The sequence below is a fragment of the Copidosoma floridanum genome, unplaced genomic scaffold (genome assembly GCF_036245765.1).
Source record: "Copidosoma floridanum isolate Cflo_tuat_1 unplaced genomic scaffold, Cflo_Japanese_pri ptg000028l, whole genome shotgun sequence".
Taxonomy (NCBI): Eukaryota; Metazoa; Arthropoda; class Insecta; order Hymenoptera; family Encyrtidae; genus Copidosoma; species Copidosoma floridanum.
Window position 1 is genome coordinate 6,271,394 of NW_028321905.1, and position 18,659 is coordinate 6,290,052.

At 31.0% G+C, this 18,659-nt stretch overlaps 2 protein-coding genes across 2 annotated transcripts in view; one reads left to right on the plus strand and one right to left on the minus strand.

Annotated features, from left to right (window-relative positions):
- Window positions 1–18,659, plus strand: part of jef (major facilitator superfamily domain-containing protein 6 jef) — a 467,956-nt gene that overhangs the window by 199,380 nt on the left and 249,917 nt on the right. The gene's annotated exons all lie outside the window — the stretch shown is intronic.
- On the minus strand, window positions 10,721–13,885 carry LOC149373730 (uncharacterized). Its single transcript, XM_089595767.1, has 3 exons — window positions 13,471–13,885; window positions 12,529–12,690; window positions 10,721–12,384 (listed from the first exon to the last, which is right to left on the minus strand). The coding sequence occupies exon 3, from the start codon at window positions 12,020–12,022 to the stop codon at window positions 10,721–10,723; it is 1,302 nt and encodes a 433-aa protein (XP_089451893.1). The 5' UTR covers window positions 12,023–12,384; window positions 12,529–12,690; window positions 13,471–13,885.

Consider the following 18,659-nt stretch of genomic DNA (forward strand, 5'->3'; position numbering starts at 1 on the left):
TTTTTCCATATTCAAAACAACGTATTCGACTATTTCAATTTGTCAAGAGTTATTAGTTTATCATGATCTTATGTTGATTAATACTTTACTTATATTTATTACGAAATTCCTTTGGCAAAATCGTGCATATAATCTAAACATAAGTTCTGTGTTACCGAAAAAACTTATGAATTATTAAAAATGCATGATTTTAAAATTCCTGTCGTTATGTTTCGTTCTTTAACATCTTTAGCAAAATTTTCTCAATTTCTCAGGAATTGTATGTCTTCTTCAATCATATTTTTGATTTGAAAGGAGTCCACTCTACAAATTCTACAACAGTGAGTATTGGAGAAACTAGATACAAGACCGCAAACTTCGTTCATACCGAGGTTATCACCAGTAGCTTACACACATATAAAATGAACCTAATGTTTTTTTCACTTATATTGAGCTCAACTCCTTCAGCACCTACCTAATACACCTAGATAATACATGTCTTTTATAAATCTGGAAAAAACTGCAATGTTGCCGAATTTCTTCTTATCGCTTGTGTAAAATAAAATGGCTAAGAACATGTAATTTTATTTTGCAACATATTTGGAGGGTAAAAATGGGCAAATAATACATCAAGCCCCAAGTTTGTTTCCACCTCTATGACTTCCTAGTTTATTGCCTATTTCAAAATCATCTAAGGAGAACAGCAAAGGTAAAACAAGTTTATCAACGGATTTGTACTTAATAATCCACAACTAAGCTTGCATCAAATTTGTTACAACTTTATTTTTGCTTTCTAAATATGGGATATAAGTAAAAATTTCATCGAAAAGTCCTAGGATTCCTAAAAAATATTTTAAAGTGGTTTTTATGGGTATGTAAGTAGCGTAAGCGTCCATCTACTGAAATTTTTTTTTTTTTTTCTACAACACCACTAATTTTGATCTCTTCAGGGTGGATATAATCACAGTATTTCTTAAACATTTGAAAACGCTAAAATTTTGTTGAACACTCTGTAAATATAGATTTTTACATAAATAAAATGTTTTTGGTTTTGTCAACAAACTTTTTATTGCAAGCGCATTCAACTCATGCCTAATTTTTTTTATTAGTAATAAAATAAGGGTATCTGAAATAAAGCTACTAAAAGTGTCTATCAATTCCTCAACCACATTACGAAGTATCTGTGGGTTATCATACGTTTTCAAATAAAAACCTTAACTGTATTTAAAAAGGGTACATCATCGTGAAGTGCGTACTCTTAATAATTTAAGAACTAAAAAATGTTTTTATATAACTTAATGTGCCTTGATCCACATACTTTCACTAATTTGTAATGGTACTTAACTGCAAGGCACAAAAAATTAACTTAAAACTTAGTCTTCTGTTTTATAACTATATACACAGAATCATTTTCTGTCATAGGTCCACAAACAACTGTGTATGGGTGAACCGCTGTATCAGGTGTTTTTTAATATTTCTCGTGTTAGTGAGTATTAATTGACAGAAATATTTCAATAAATTATAAATTCCTTATATCCTATATAAATGCAACATTTTTGTTAATGTATTATAGTTGACAAATATTTAGTTTATCAATCAAAGTATAAAAGTTTTTAAAATTTTTTGTTACCATCTTATAAAAAATAAAAGAATCAAATAGCTCCATTTGACTAAGCGTAAGTTATTTTTTCAAATGAAGAACTTTTCTCGGCAGTGGACATAATAATCTAATCAGAAACCAGTGGACAGTAGGTACTTGGCTACCCAACTATGAAGTTATACTTCTGTGAAATGATATGGCAAACAATACAATTTTGAGTATAACAATACCTTCTATAAAACAATATTGTGTACGAAGGTGGTGCAACTATCGTGGGAATGAGGATACCTACGTTGATTGGGTGTGATTTTAACTAATACGTAATAAGTTAATGATAATAAACAATATATTAAGGCACAATACAATAAAAATTATATTTAGGCTGGCCAATCCAAGGCTGCCCACTTTCATCGAATTTCTCGGTGATTTTAGAACAACATTCTACTGCCTAGGCTGATTACATCTGTAACGTCACGCTCACATCTATCACGTACAATCCCACACTCATTTCTCGTCCATATTTCATACCCAAAATATAATTGAATTGTATACAGAAAATTGAGAAAAATCATCCTGTAGTACAGTTTTCTTTAATAGGGTAGTATTACATGCCAGTGAATGTCCCTTCAAGACGTTGATCACACATAGATTTTTTTGACAGATATTATTTAAACGTCAAACGTATATTGAAATATCATAAAAACTACCTACGAACATTGCAGCACGTTTGACTGTATCATTATTTCATACATGATACATTAAAAAAAAGAATATTTAACATGCAACCATATGAAAAAATTACATTAAATGTCATTTGTATGATTTGTAGGAATCTCCTAATTTTTTGGATACAGAAGATTACTTTTAGAAAAACCTATCGAATTTTTAAATAGACCCACAATTAAAATTTTGAATAAATTAAGAAAGAGGGGATAAGGTGTGCATGAAAGCATGTATATGAGTTCATCCACGTAAGAAAACGAATTGCTAGCTTTACTCTACACATTAGTGTTCCTGTCATTTCTCTGAACTTTCCCCCAAAAACTATGTGAAGAACGCCCTTAAATCAAAATATCACTTAAATCAAGAATAAAAAATTTTCAAAAGAATGAAATACAATAAAAATTAATTATTTTATTCGTGCAGTACAAAAAATTTTTTTTTAATTTTTGAAAATTTCGAAAAAATATGAAAGAAGTGTATAAACAACTATTTATTAATTTCAAAAGTAACAAGTTTAATACGCAGGAATCAATATTTATTAATCAATTGGAAGGGTGCTATGCTTAAATATAATAATTGCCAAGTTTAAAAAAAAAAATTCTTTTTTAACTATTTTATTACGTAAGTTGTTTATTTATTCAATTTGTAACGAAACCAAATAAATTATTGTACATTAAATAGAAATTTCTGTTATAAATAAGTCATAAACTGTAAGATAAGATAAAGTAACTGATTTTCCTATGTTGGGCCCCCTCACAGTAGAGTAGGTAAGGGCTGTGGCCAGAAAGTAAGATGTCTGGGCTCAAATCTCTTTGGAAACTTTTTTTTTTTTTTTTTGTTTTTTTGTTTTTATAGAACTGGTTAAAGGAAAAAGAAACAAAATTTATAAAATTTAAAATATGTGGCATGGTGATGTGATGTGGCATCATGTAGTGTAGAGGAAACCGGAAGTATGTCACGAGGGGTGGGGCGAAGAGGGAGAATCAAACAAAATCCACTTCCATCACACTTTTTCTCAAGGTCAAAATCTGTAATCGGTGATTTATCCCCACGCATAACGCGCCTGTAAAAGTATAACTTCAATAAGTTCAAGAAAGCTAAGATATTTAGGAGAAAATAAAATAGTGTATTCTTAAGAAATGCTTGCGGTGGATGAATATTTTGTAGTAATTCAAACCATTAGTCGTAGTAGCCTTGCATTCTATAAGAGTCTGAATCTCCAAATTTTTTCTTTTCATTTGCAAAATTTACAATTGCATTGGCTACAGATTTCTACGCTGTCTTAAATAATTTATCTAGTAGAGCATGAGCCGCTTTAAAGTTATTTACGATCTATTAAGATTCTTACAAAATTATGAATAATTTGCAAAGGTCATTTTTACATGAAGTCATTTTAACCATGGGTTCAAGTCGAATATTTCTTGAATTGTTGAACGTTTAAATATTAGTCTTCGCTCATCTATGGAGGCTGCATATTTAGCCAGAAAGTCATCATGAATATGAATGGTGTCCCATGTTTCAACAATTTCTTCAGATCCTTCTACAACGATCGTCAACCTAATTAGATTTCGTGCAGCATAGAAAAGGTTTATTGCATTGAATTATTTTACCTTTCTTTTTATTTTGTTCAAGAGAACCTTGGAAGATGCCTAAATCAATTGCATCTTATAGGTAATATATGTATGAATTAAACAAAGCACCTTTGGTACATCTTTCAGAGGTTCTCAGGGAATACCATTCCTCTAGTTATCTTTGTGAGAATAGCTGTTGAAGCTGAGTGAGTGTTCAGTTCCAAGAAATCTGGTCTGTGAAAACTTGGATAATTTTTTATAAATTTTGAATTAAAAATTAGGCAACTTATGAATTAAGAAAAAAATTTGATTACTTATAATGATCTTTTACGTACTCTTGATCTACAAATAATTCAGCGACTTTGGGGATGAATTTGTCAAATTTAGAAAATTACAGTGGTTTGAGGACATCTAAGTGGTACGTTGCTAAATCTAGTTTGCCAGTTGTTGACTTCAGCAAATAAAAAAAAGATGAATTGTTTACAGAGTAAAACTTCTTTAAAAACTCGTTACTCGTATCTAATTGTTCTGTAAAAAAATACATACAAACCAGTATACATTTAAGGTAAATAAAACATTTAGTTTCTGCAGCCCTCCATCTTTTTTACTTTTAATAATTGCTGAGCCTGAATCAGCTCCACTTTTATTCACAACCTGTTCAATTGTCTGTGACGGTTCTTCTGTAGTTTTGGCTTTCTACTAAACTGGCTGCAATTCTGTAAGGTCTTCATTTAGATCATTTGATATAGGCAAACTTGAAATAGTATGATAAGTAATAGCCTCTTGTTTTAATCCAAAAATATGTAATGTAGAAAGAGATGCAGTTACAGACAAACTTGGTAGATGCTGATTGATAATGTACAATGCATTTTCCAAACATTAGAAGCATATATTTTAAAAAATTAGTGAGCAATAACTTGATAAGAATCAGAATGATAATATGTATTGTTTAAAAGTAAGAATTTACCTATCCACCCGTTTTTCTCAGTTAAAAGAATCATATGATTTACATTACCACCTGAGTATTGATTGTTGTTATTTATCTTGAGGACAAATAAAACTAGTGTATCTGATGTTAGAAAAAAGGATGGCTATTATGAAAAAGGTGTATAATGAAACAAAATTGCAACAATTACCGTACAGTATTTGATGTGAACTATCTTGATTACATACATTAAAATGCAATATTTAAAAACTCAATTTAATGAAATCTTAAGGAGGCTTCCTCGTGACAGTTCTCGAATCAAGATCAGATGAATTTAATAGTTAAAAATCTACTGAATCCAATGATATCATTATTTATATCACTTACTCTAAAAAAATTTAAGATATTAATATAATGTAGCGCTTTCCAACATGTATTCTTATGGTGGAGCTCGTACACGCAATGAAAACAACTTAAAAACTCGAATAAATAAACAGTTTCCGTAATAAGAGCACACACGTTTTGTGAAAAATAACCTCCTCTTTCAAATGACGCCTAGCAAAGTAAGTGTTACCCTAGAAAATTTCGAGATATTCTATGGAAAATTGATCAAATCATTGTATTTCTACAGGTTAGTCTGTGTGCTCTTGTGCCAATGATGCCAATTACACCTTAGTTTGCGAAAAAATTCGAGACTTACGACGAGGGTCGGAATTTCTGCACGAGGGAGCCTCCTTAAAGTGCCAACAAGTTAGGTTTATAACTGTTGAAATATTTTTTCAAATTATTAGTATGCAAAAAGTATAGATAAGCAGCAAGAGATACATCAAAAGCCTCTTCCTACAATAACAGAGATGTGCAATGTACCTTTATAAGCATACTCTTTCGAAAATTTGATGCAATATTCAAGCGCATGCATAGAATTTTCTAACTGATGCACTCGCACGAGTGCGACAACTTGGGCACAGCAGACTTATGTCTCTTACTATCGAATAATCCTGTATATCTATATATAACGCAGCGCCCAAGTTATCGTAGTCTCCTGAATACAGTATTTATTTGCTATCTATGTGTTACATGAAAACCTTGACAAAGCTGCTACCGTTCTGTATTTCATCAGAGTTAAGAATCTTATAAATGTGGGGCTCAGCGATTGCAAACAAAAATATACTATTGACAAAAAGTATAATACTTCCAGTCAAAACGCACGATGTATAAAATTTAATTTCATACTGTTAGCTTATACTTTAAAAAAATCTTACTTACATGATAAACTATGGTTAATTGAATGTATGCTGGCTGTAAAGAGGCGGTGCTTTTAGCTGGTGGTTACATCTGCTGGTATGGAGGTTGTAAAAAAACACTGAGTGCACGTTATGAGGCCTTGGGTGTATCCATTCATCGAAGCCCAAAAGTTGTCTGCTAATAGCTTGAAATTGGGTGTGAGAGAACTCGTAGGAGCACTGAGCTTGCTGAGCTTGGACATTGTGATGTGAGAGCACAATCGTTGGGCTTGCATAGCCCCCTTTCTCAGGCTTCTGTAGCTCAATGCTATGCCGTACTGTACAATCCCAAACTACAGGCTGCGCGTTGAGCATAGTTGTGCAGTTTCAGTTAAACACTGTTTTGAACTCACGTGACTCGATCTTTGAGTCAAGGCAGCTTGTATACTTGTACAGAAGGGGTTCAAAGTGATTTGAACTTCTCTAGCACGCGTAGTTAGGCTTAGTACGTTCAAGAATTTCTTCCGTGTGTCAACTTAATAATGGTGTTAAATAATAAACGTAGATAAACATAAAATATTTTTGTAATTCTGCAGCTTATTATAAACGAGAAAAATTATATCTGTTGTTGCAAAAGTAAAATAATGTTGAGTGACCTCATTTAAGTTAGTACAGAAAAATCCACCAAGCAGTGGTTATTTGATAATGAAGAATTTTTATGATTAATTGAATTGTATTATAAACTGTTTGGTTTTGCAACTTAAAATACAAATGCATTGCAAAAAAAAAAAATTTTAATTTTAAATAACAAGGTTGAAATTGCCAGGTAAATCCTATTATTTTCAAGATCTAAAGTAAAAAGTCAGTCATACGTGTGTGATGACATTACAGCCATAAAAAACATTATTATTGAACAAAATAAACTTACAACAAAATTAGGATTTTATTTAACGTATTCTTCTCATATATTACAATATGCCGTTGAATTCAACTTTTAAGAATAATGATCTATAAATTATAATGTATTGTTTTTTAAAAAAAAGTATGTAAATGTACAAAATTTTTCCGTATTCATAGACTTTTTAGAATGTTAATACCGTTGTAATTATTATTTCTAGATAATACTCAGTAGAAAAGTGTAGATGGATACTAAAAGTAAAAGGTATTGCATTTTCAACCAAAAAACAACAGAATCATATGTATAGAAAGAAGGTCATTATTTTTTTCAACTTTTACGTACTCAAGTGTTTAACAATAATTATTGTTAAAAAAAGAGTTGCAGTTCCGTTGATCTCCGAGGTTAAGCTGTATTTGGCGTGGTTATTACTTGAATGGGTGACTGTCTGGTGACCATTCAAGTCTTGCCGTTTCGCCTGTGCTCTTGATTCTCGAGAGTCGATTAACTGTTCCTCTTTTGCTTCGACATCGTGATCATAAGTTGGTCGAGATGTTTATACATATTTAACCCAGGTCATAACTCAGATGCACCGATGGCTAAAAAACACTATTCTTGTGTAAAAAAAGCCATATCAGAGCCTGCGGGCGATGATGAACAATGAAAAAAAAAAAAATAAATAAATAAATTACGTATTTTCAAGTACATTAATGAGTTTTTTTTTTTAAAGTAAACCACTGTTAGTTTGTTTAGAATGATGGTCATAAGTTTTTGCTAAAGTATCCATTGTTTTTAAATTTTTTGAAACATTGGACGTATTTTTGCTTTTTTTTACTCCGGAACGCTAATTTTTTAATTTCTTGTTTTAAAAATGAATATCAACATTTTAATATATTACCAACATTTTGGTTATTTAATAACTTTTCTTACGATCATGCTCTGATTACTTTTTTTTCAAACAGAGAGTTTTAAATTGAAATATCAATTTGCTTCTTCAGAAAATTTTTGTAAAATTTATTTATGTACGTCTTATTGTACATTCTTAAATCGTTTTCGTAAAATCATAAAAGACTTATTTTATATAATTAAATCTTCTTTATTCAACTTATTAGAATTCTGGTCCTCATAAAATGGTTTTACCATATACTAAATTCGAAGCTAAACAAAAAGTGCTAATAAATTAAAACGTTCAATGAGAGTTGCTCAATAATTAGAAACAACGTGCACCAGTAATAGTTTCCAGTTTTTGTAATCATTGGAAAAAAAAAAACAAATACATTTCGGCTGTTTTGACAACGTTTTTCCCTCATTCGGTACAGAAAGCTATTAGTAATAAAAAATATTTTTTACAATACAAATTTCAATGCTGAAATTTCAATAAACCTGAGTTAAATTGGGTGTACAACATACCTCTGACTTATAAGAAAGGGATGTAAAATCGTAATGTAGTCAAAATTTCATGTTAAGCTGCTTTTATACTTTGCACATCCACAAATGATATAAGTATGCGATACAATTAAATTATAATCGCAAGCAGTTCCTAGTGAGAAGAATATAAACAGTTCATGTGTTTCTAATATTATAAATTAAAGTGGCCTGCCAAATCATGTGGATCAAATAAGTCTCCTTTTCTAAATGATTTAACAGAGGACTTTAATTTCTCTGTAGCCTGTTGTCTATTAATATTACTATTAAAGTAACATATATTTTATATTTTAGAAAAAGATGTTTTCAGTAATTTTGTTCTATGTCAAAAATTTTTATCTTATAATAATTGAAACTATGTGCAAATTCAATGCTATGTTGTGATAGTATACTAGATTCTCCTTTTCTTTAAGTATAACCTTGACGAGTTGGCGGTGTTTAAAGAACCGCTAAGAATGTTATTTGTACTGGGGAAGCTTAGTAAGAGACAGCAAAGTCCCTTGGGTTGCCAATTCTCGGAATAAAATGATCTCAAAATAGCTGTCATCAAATTTAAATAATCTTATTGAATAATCTCTCAATCCTTGCAATATCTATAGTGATTATGTATGTTTATTGTCTTACTGATTTTTGCCTTCATGGAAAAGAAGCTTAGACTAATTTGTTTATGTTTTTAAATTTTCATGTGTTGAGGTTATTCTCTTTTATTCTCAATAAATTTATTTATGTCTGTTTGGGTAAAAATAAAGTTCTTATACATTGCAATTTAATTTTTATTTATACAAATCAATTTCTTAGATGATTGAAAACTTGACATTAGATAAAGTAAAATGAGATTCTTATACTGATTAAATTGTAAACTTAATAGCATAATCAACTCATAAATAAATGCATCAGCTTTAAATAATATAAGGACTCGCATTTACTTATGAAGGGGTAGGTTTAAGTAAATAAGTACACTTGATTCTTTTATTTTTCATAATAACTCAATTTTATTGAAATAAGGAAATCGTGTTTTTAATTACTACGTCTTTGACTTATATTGATTAGAATAATGAATACAACTCTATATTAGCGAACGATTTTATCTGTTCTATTTTAAACGATTTGAATTACTCAGAGACTATTATAACTTTACGGTAGGATGCAAAAATGGAATATATTTTCAATCCTAATTCTTACCAAACTCTGAATGAAGTAATTTTAAATTTTACCGCACATAAATTTGCATCTACCGATACATTGTTAAGCTAGTGCAAAGTATTACGACAGCTGCAAAGAATTAGTCATAAATGCTATGCCTATCCTGAAACGTCACTTGGCTAGGTCATCCTCAGGGTCCTTGGCGTCCCGCAGATTTTCTGGAGAAGGAATATGCTTCCTTACACGTTATCACCTTTTATAGATAACCTGCAGATAATCCACTGCTGTAATCTGCGCTATCCTCTGCGCACTATCGATTATATATATTCACTGATGATCCATGCGCATATATTTTTTAGCTTTTTGCACGTAGTTGACAGTGCACATTAGGGTGGTCGTTAGCATTTTTTTTTCGACTTTTTAATGAGTGCCGGGCAGAAATCGCTTCTATAGGCCCAAAAACTCGTGCGCGAATCCCAAGTTGCATTATCGGATCCTTTTAACATGTGCCGCAAAGCACCTGAAGTTCCTTATGTGAATAACATGTGAAAAAGCCCTTCAATTGTTTATACGTCCAAAAAGCTATTAAAATCATGAAATAAAATGATCGCAAGTATATATTTTCATATTTTTTTGTCTCCTAAATTCATTAAAACCATAATTTTTTCACTGTTCCTTGGAGGAAAAAAGTTATGAGCGAAAAACTGCGAAAATTGCTAAAATAAGCGAGAAAAATCGTGTAAAGAGAATAGAATATTCTGTATGATGATTGTACTTGACTCGATGGAGTATTAAATATATTTTTTATGAAAATTAAACGTGCATACCTGTAATTTATCGTTGGGTAGAGGTCTCTAAAGCCTCCTGAATCGGAGCTATGATCATTTCAAGTTATGCGCAAATCTCAGGTCGTTAGCTGGTGAAAGGCCATTTTTTGATATTTTTAGCTTTAATTTTCAAACATTAGTTTCTCCGAATGTTTGTCTTCTGCATAACTTATTGAGAAGGTAAATTAAAGGATTGTACTAGTATTATTGTGAATCTTCATTTTTATTATTTAAATCTTTTATACAGCTTAAGCAAATCTTTTACACAGCAATAAATAAAATGGTAAATTTATTACGCTGATATGCACATTTTATATCAGTTTTAAGTTTGACGTGAAAGAATGAATAATTTGACTGAAAATAAGGTTTAAAAAAAAATTTATTATGATTTCAAAATAGAAAAAATGTTTTATTCGTAATTAATATTTAAAGAAGTTTTGTTACAGGTTGGGAAAAAACTGCGATAGTCTTTTACTATGGTCATCAGATACTGTCGTTGTTGCTCATCTTTTGTAAATATTTTGTTAAAATCCGTCATCAATTTGACTTCTCTTTCTGCAACATCATTCACGACTCTTAAATTTTCAACAATTTTCAAACCATTTACGTATTTTCTTTCTTTACTCCATTTTGATGGATCTTTTAACAAAAATGATGAGTCAATGTTAAATCGCTCAAAAAATTTCAATGAATCTTTGCACAAAAAATCACAGACACTTGATTTAATCAAGTTATGCACAGATTTTTCATCTGCTAAAACACGTTTTTTAGAGACAAATTTACTGCTGTCTGACTTTAAAGCATCGACCATTTTACGTTTTTCTTCGATTGAAATGTCAGAATCAAAAAATGAAAGAGCTGCCGTTTCTGGAGACAAGTACCACAAATGTTTGATGAATTTTTTCACAGTATTCTTAGGTATTTGTTTATCATTATTTCCATAATAATATAAACTTTTTAAAAAATTTATATCTTGATTTGGTGCCTTGGCAGCAATTGGCGCTTCAAACCAAGCTTGAACGTAAGTTCTTATGATAAATATAGAAATATCTCTACATTTTGTGTAATCGTCTTCATTAAGCAAAAATTTTTTCCGAAAAATGAAAATTTTGAGACAGTAGATAGCTTTTGCCATCCATCTAGCGTGATGTATTGGACCGGGAGGACGAAACTTATAATTTTTTGATAATTCACCACCAAGAAAGACAATTACTACTTCCAGAAATTCTTGGTAATCACTTCGAATTTGTTTAATTTTTGACAGTTTTAAGGAATAATTTAAAATTCTCTCTTCAACATCTTGAACAGATTTTTTAACGAAAATATCGGAGATCCCTGTATCGTATTCGTTTTGATCAGCCGTTTTCCAAAAATTTTGAAAGCTCTTAAAAATAGGAGTGTCTGGCCCCGAAGTTTTTCCAAATTTTTCCTCAAAAACACATCTCAAAATCAATTCATAGATATGGTGCCTGCAGATAAAATAAAAAAGCTCTTTATCCATTAATTGCTCCAATATTATGCAAGCACCATTCACGCGACCAGTATTACTCGCTGTAGAGTCACAGCATAAGGCTTGAATGTTGTCTTGTAGAGACCAGTCAATTAGAGTATCGAATACAGCTTGACCTTGGTTTCGTCCAGTACTTGATTCAATCACAGGTACTCCTAATAGCTGCTCTTCTGTATTATTTGTTATTATAATCGCTAACATATCGACGATTTCTGTTCACGCGAGGCCTGCAAGTAGTTTTCCATCCCAGTGTATTATATTTGCTGTGTTAGAAAATAGTTGGGGAACATACTCTTTTATTGACTCGTATCGTTTTTTGTGATACGTTTGTCGAGCTTCATGAATTGATGTAGTATTAAGAACTAAATTACGAGTATCAATTTTCAGAGCTTCTGCAAAGGCCATCAATAAGTGCATTGCATCTCGTTTGCTTATTTTGCATTTGTCTAATACGTTCGCAAGTCTTAAGGTAACTACAAATTCTTTACCTCTTCTTTTCGGTGGAGGTGTGTTATGAGAAGGCTGAGATTCTGACTCCGGTCCTATCAACTCATTAAGTTCCTCTAAAATTTAAGAAATATGAAACTTTCAATTTTAATTTAAGGAAATGCATAAACTTTACAAATAGCAGTAAAATAATAAATAAGTTCAATTTGTTAAAGTAACTGATAGTTAATTGATCAAAACCAAGTAATAGAAATTTAGACCTTTCGTAGCGAACGCAAACGTATCCTCGTCTTTTTTTAATTGTGGGTTTTGATCATAATCATGAGATACAGCTACAGGATGTTCCAAATTTAAAACTTCACAGTCAATTTCCATGTGTGATGATCCTTCCACTGTTTCCTCTGTAGCATCTGATGATTCTTCTGAAAATTATGATTTTAAATAAATAATTGATTATCAATAATATTTGGTCAAAGTATTGATTTTAAAGTGAGATTTGTACGAAAAAGATCATTTGAAGATTGTCTCTGTAAATAGACAGATTTATTAGTGAAAATAATACTTGAAAAATCATACTTTTAAATCAAAATTTTCTTTCAGACTTCAAAAATTTTAATTCTATTCAAATACTTTTAGGTTTTATAAAATATTATTGAGAGTTTATGTATAATTTTTTTTTTATTATAAAGAGTGAAAAGTAATTTTATTCCAGCTTTTTATATGTGTTTAAGAATAAATGTTTAGATTGATTTGCTTTTCTTAAAACATTTCATACATATTTCAAGACCAACAGTCAAAAATTCACATTGACAAATGATTAAGAAATAATTTTGAAAAAGACTGAGCATAAAATGCCAATAATTTACTTAGAGAATGGATTCCTTAGTCTATGTATGAAAATGAGCTCATCGAAGCCTTATTCGGTGATTTGTTGGGGTATTCCAGATCTCAGATTGTATGGTAGGTAGGAGGATAAAATTTTACAGGTACCTTGGTTTTATTAAAATACATGTGTATATTAATTTTTAGCTCTCTAGTTATAATACAAGTTGAGATTTGGAGTTATCCTTTAAAAATCATCGAATAGGGCTTCGATGAGCTCATTTTCACTCTTCAAAGTCTTTTTTCAAGAGTGAAAATCTTTACTTCTTGATTTATTAATTACCTTTTATGTAGCCTTAAAATCATGCATAGAGATTAACCTCTTTGCTGTATTAAAAACTCTTTATCAGATTCATCTTTCATGGTCGTCAGAACATCTTGTTTGGCAATGTCGAATAATTTGTTTATACTGGCTAAATAAGCTTCTTCATTTTTCTTTTGCCTGTCGGATTGACGTAAAGCACTCTTCTGGATATTTCTCCATCTCTCGTATTCAGCCTTGATTTTTTTAACACATTTATGCAGTTCTTGAGTCGGGATACGAGCTTTTTTCCAAAAAATAATACACTCTTCTATTGCTAATTGTGCGCTATCGTTTAAATTGTTTTTCAATCTTCTAATATTATATAATGAGACAGCAAGAACTTGTTTGATCGACGGTAATCTACTGTTGACAACTATTTAATTAGTTATAAATCCAAGATAATTCACTCGCTCTCGTAAATCGTATGCCATTCTCACTATATATTTAAATTACTGCTGAAAAATATAATTTAATTTATTACACAAAAAATTAACTTCATTAATAGTTCAGAAATAATATTATATACAATTTTATCTTTATAATTTTATGCAAGCAATACGATGTGAAAGAAACATCAAGCTACTATTTTGCTTAAAGCTTCTGCTCAATGCGCGGCAGCGTAGCTAACCTAACCTTTGAAATTACTACCCCTGGGCTCTTTCTACAATGGATGACCCTGTGCTGCACAGAGTCCATAAGTCCACCCTGTTCCATGCGTTTTATAATGTCACGCTCGATAACAATTGCATTGCGTAACGTCACGAAAGTCATTCCGAACAGCGCAATACAGCACAACACATGCGCTGCTCTGCGCAGCACAGGGTCCATTGTGGAAAGGGCCCTGGACAAATTAAGCATTTCATGTGATAATGAAGCTTTGCAAGTCATGCAGATTATTAAGGGAACTATAGTATAAAAATTGATTGTTCAATATAAATTGTTTACTGAAGCTGAAAATATCAAAAAGTAGTCTTTCACCAGCTAACGACCTGAGATTTGCGCATAACTTGAAATGATCATAGCTCCGATTCAGGAGGCTTTAGAGACCTCTACCCAACGTTAAATTACAGGTATGCACGTTTAATTTTCATAAAAAATATATTTAATACTCCATCGAGTCAAGTACAATCACCATACAGAATATTCTATTCTCTTTACACGATTTTTCTCGCTTATTTTAGCAATTTTCGCAGTTTTTCGCTCATAACTTTTTTCCTCCAAGGAACAGTGAAAAAACTATGGTTTTAATGAATTTAGGAGACAAAAAAATATGGAAATATATACTTGCGATCATTTTATTTTATGATTTTAATAGCTTTTTGGACGTATAAACAATTGAAGGGCTTTTTCACATGTTATTTACATAAGGAACTTCAGGTGCTTTGCGGCACGTGTTAAAAGGATCCGATAATGCAACTTGGGATTTGCGCACGAGTTTTTGGGCCTATAAAAGCTATTTTTGCCCGGCACTCATTAAAAAGTTGAAAAAAAAATGCTAACGACCACCCTAGTGCACATCATATGCTTTACACCGACTCTTTAAATTTCAACTTAGTAAAATTAATGTATTTTTATTCTATATTTTTAGAAATAGTAAAATGAATAAAAGAATATGATAATGAATGAAAAGTGTATATTATCAATTCCTAGGTGATAAAGAATTTCTCCTTGCAACAGATTTATGTTTTTTGTTTTTTATGTCTTTTTTGTGTCTTGCCATGCTTAATTTTAGAGCTCTCGATATTTGAACAACATAACGGCAGTTGCAATTCGCATATGGTATGCAGTAAATGACTTTTCTTTATCAAGTAGCTTAGTTATATCTTTTCCGAAAGGAAAGATGGAATTCAACTTTTTGTTTAAACTGTATTTAAGACCAATGTGAAACTTTCTAGAATAATATTTAATATTACTGGAAAAAAGAGAAAAATAGGATAAAAATAAGATGAGTTCGTAATTATCATCATTTTTATCGTGATGTTAATCGTATTCATTGTAAGGTATTTATTCTTTTATTCACAAATTAATCAATAAATTTTTGAGAATACTTCTTAGCTAGTAAATGTTTATGAACTAACTTGAAATTATCATCGTGAAATTAAGTGTCTGCTAATTTAATGGAAAAGTTTTCTATTGTGTAAACTATACCTTATTTTATGTTGTACTGGATGGTGGAAGAAAGCATTCAAGTATCGACCAAAGTGAGTGGGTTTTTAGTACCTATTAGTTAGTACTGTATTATTTTGTTAAATTAATAATTTTTTAATCCTAGCAACTAATGCTGTTATAACATGTCTCAGCAGTGACTTGCATTCAGGACAATAGTATTATAAATATTCTACGGTATAGTTAATACATTTGGTAGGCACACATACAAGTATATCATCTATTTAGCGTACATACAGTGGAACATCAAAACATCATTTTTTTTGTTATGAAATTTGAAGTAAACGCATAACAAGGTCACACAGTACCAGACTACAAGGACTGCCCATTGGTAAGTTGGCTTAGAGAACTATGTGATTTAAAGAGAGACAAGTAAATACATTATGTCTATTGATACTAATAGTTTGAATTTGTTATTTTCTAACTGTCTCCAACTATTCAAGAAATTTAAGTAAATGTTAAACATTTTTAAAGGATAAAAATAATAATATTTATCAATATTTAAAATGAAATAAAAACTGTCACTCCACTCTAACATACTCGTGACACAATTCAGCAACGATATGTCAGAAAGGTTACATAGTCGAGGTTTATTTAATTTACCAATGCCGTCGTTGTTAACTATTGAAGTGCATCGAACAGGGCCAGGGTCACTGACATTATTAGCTAAAAGTTTATTGTATACCAAAAATCCTTACACTCTGGTCGTTCTTGAATTTTCTTTTCCCTATCCAATATAACATAAAATAGGTATTATTTACACAAGCTAGACTTTTCCATTAAATTTGCAGACACTTAATTCCATGGTCAGAATTTAAAGATAGTAATTGAATTCTTACTAGCTAATAGCAACCCTTAAAAATTAATTAAGAAATATGTGAATGAAACAATAAATACCTAACAAAACATGACTATGATCAACAATCACAATAAAGAATATAATAATCACAAACTCGTCTTATCATTGCTGTTTATTTGCCACTTGCGCAGTCATATTAAATTTTATTGTAAAAAGCTTGAAATTGGTCTTGGCCATATTACATTTATTTTTATTACTGACAAGTAACATGAGTGACAAAGTTCACCTCCCAGTACAAGAATTTTTATTTCTAATAAACACTTTGCGATTTTTGTTTTGCAATTTTCTGGGATTTTAAGCTCGTGGGCACACTTTAAGCCGAGTAAATAACTTTGTGCCCATAGTAAGAAAAATAATGTTTATAGTTTTTCGAACTAAAAAGTAAGCAACAATAGCACTAACTAGAAAGAAAGCAATGTGGCACTTGCCTCTTTGAAAGTATTATTAAAGAAAGAAATAATGTATGTGAAGCCCACAACAAAAGTATTTTATCACGGTTTCGTAAGGTATATTTTAAGGCATTCTCTAGCTTCCTCATGTTGCTCCTTAAACTCAATTTTATATGAATTAAAAGAAAACTGTTTATATTATTTGAATCATATGTTTTTATTCTTTACAACATTTTTAAAATTTTAAAGAAAATCCTTTACTTCTTATTAAAAATGAAGAGTATTTATTATTTTAAACGATACGCAATAAAAGTTTTTGATTACTTATAATCTTTAAATATTACAATTTAGTTTGTCTTGTTATTTTTCATGAAAATATTAAAAATGTATAATAACATAAGGATATTATTAGTAAAATATTTAGTTATTTCATATGTTCAGGCATTATTTGAAAGGTAATAATGACGCTAAATAATTATCTAGTAGTGTCTTCGTAACCCAAAGCGAGTAGAGTGGTGTGGCCTCACTATATATAAAGCTTGAAGCATTACGAGTGCGACTATTAATGTGAATGTGAAACAACTGTCAAAGCAGTACCAATTTAAAGCGCTGTTCTATCTTACAAGTGCCTTGCATACCTTACTCAGTGTGTATAAGAAAACTTCAAGATTAAGCAGATAGTGAGATAAAATTCTCTAGTGTAAACAATCTTGAGAAATGCGATGTGCTCATAAAAAAAAAAAAAATATCGAAGGCTGCTAAGCGCAATGAGAATTACGCTAGTCAGACACTGAACCTTGTACGTTATAACGAATAATACATTAATACGCCATCACTTAGAGGCTCTTAATACTTTCTCATCTTTCTATGTGACTAAAGCTCTACAGTATCCGAGCATTTTCTCAAGGGAAAGAAGTAAGTACTGAATGCATCACAATACTTCAACAACTTTCTCAATACATAGTATGGCAGAACAGTCAAGTGGTTAAGATTAACTAAGGCAGGAAATACATCAATCAATATTTAGATAACTTTCTATTGACAGCTAGCATCAAACAAGAGACTGCTAGAGTCTAGTACCCAAAACAAAAATGTTGAATAACACACCTTGATAAATAAATCTCATACCATGCTACTGAAGTGAGGTCTTTTACATAACTCCTCGGCAGAAGCAATGGCTACAGCTGGATATCTCTTGAAAACGTCAAAAAGTTTGGGTCAGAGGACGCCCAAGAAACGATGGCATGATAAAAAATACGATCCATCTGGTCTGTTAACATTCGGACGCACAGCTCTTAGCTTTATTCCGAGATATCTTAAGAGCAAAATGGAATCTAAAATTTTAAAATGCATCTTCGCAGGTTATGCTTCACACCAGAAAGATGACAAACTCTGTGACCAACGACGCAAAATATTTTTCATCTCACAAGACGTCACCTTCTACAAGAAGGAATCCCCAGAGACGGAGAGAAACCATGCGTATTTGCCTCTTACTAAGTCAGTAAATGAGATTCAACCTACGGAAGAGCCCACCCTCACTAAGAGAATGCCTAATAGAGGGGAGAGTCTAATGCACCACAACAGGACCAAAAGATTGGGCGACGCACTACCTAATACGAACATTGTAGGCTATAAGTGGGTCTTTAAAAAAAAAGTGTAAGCTGACGGCAGAACGAAATACTAGACTCGCCTGATGTTCAAGAACTACAGAAACATAACAGGTGTGAATTTTCAACAATTCTAACCTATAAAACTTCGTTGTCATACTCAGTGATTGACACATTGTAGTTG

What these genes read in the sequence shown, in the direction of transcription:
- LOC149373730 (XM_089595767.1), bottom strand. Translation starts at nt 12,022, where the DNA reads ATGTTAGCGATTATAATAACAAATAATACAGAAGAGCAGCTATTAGGA.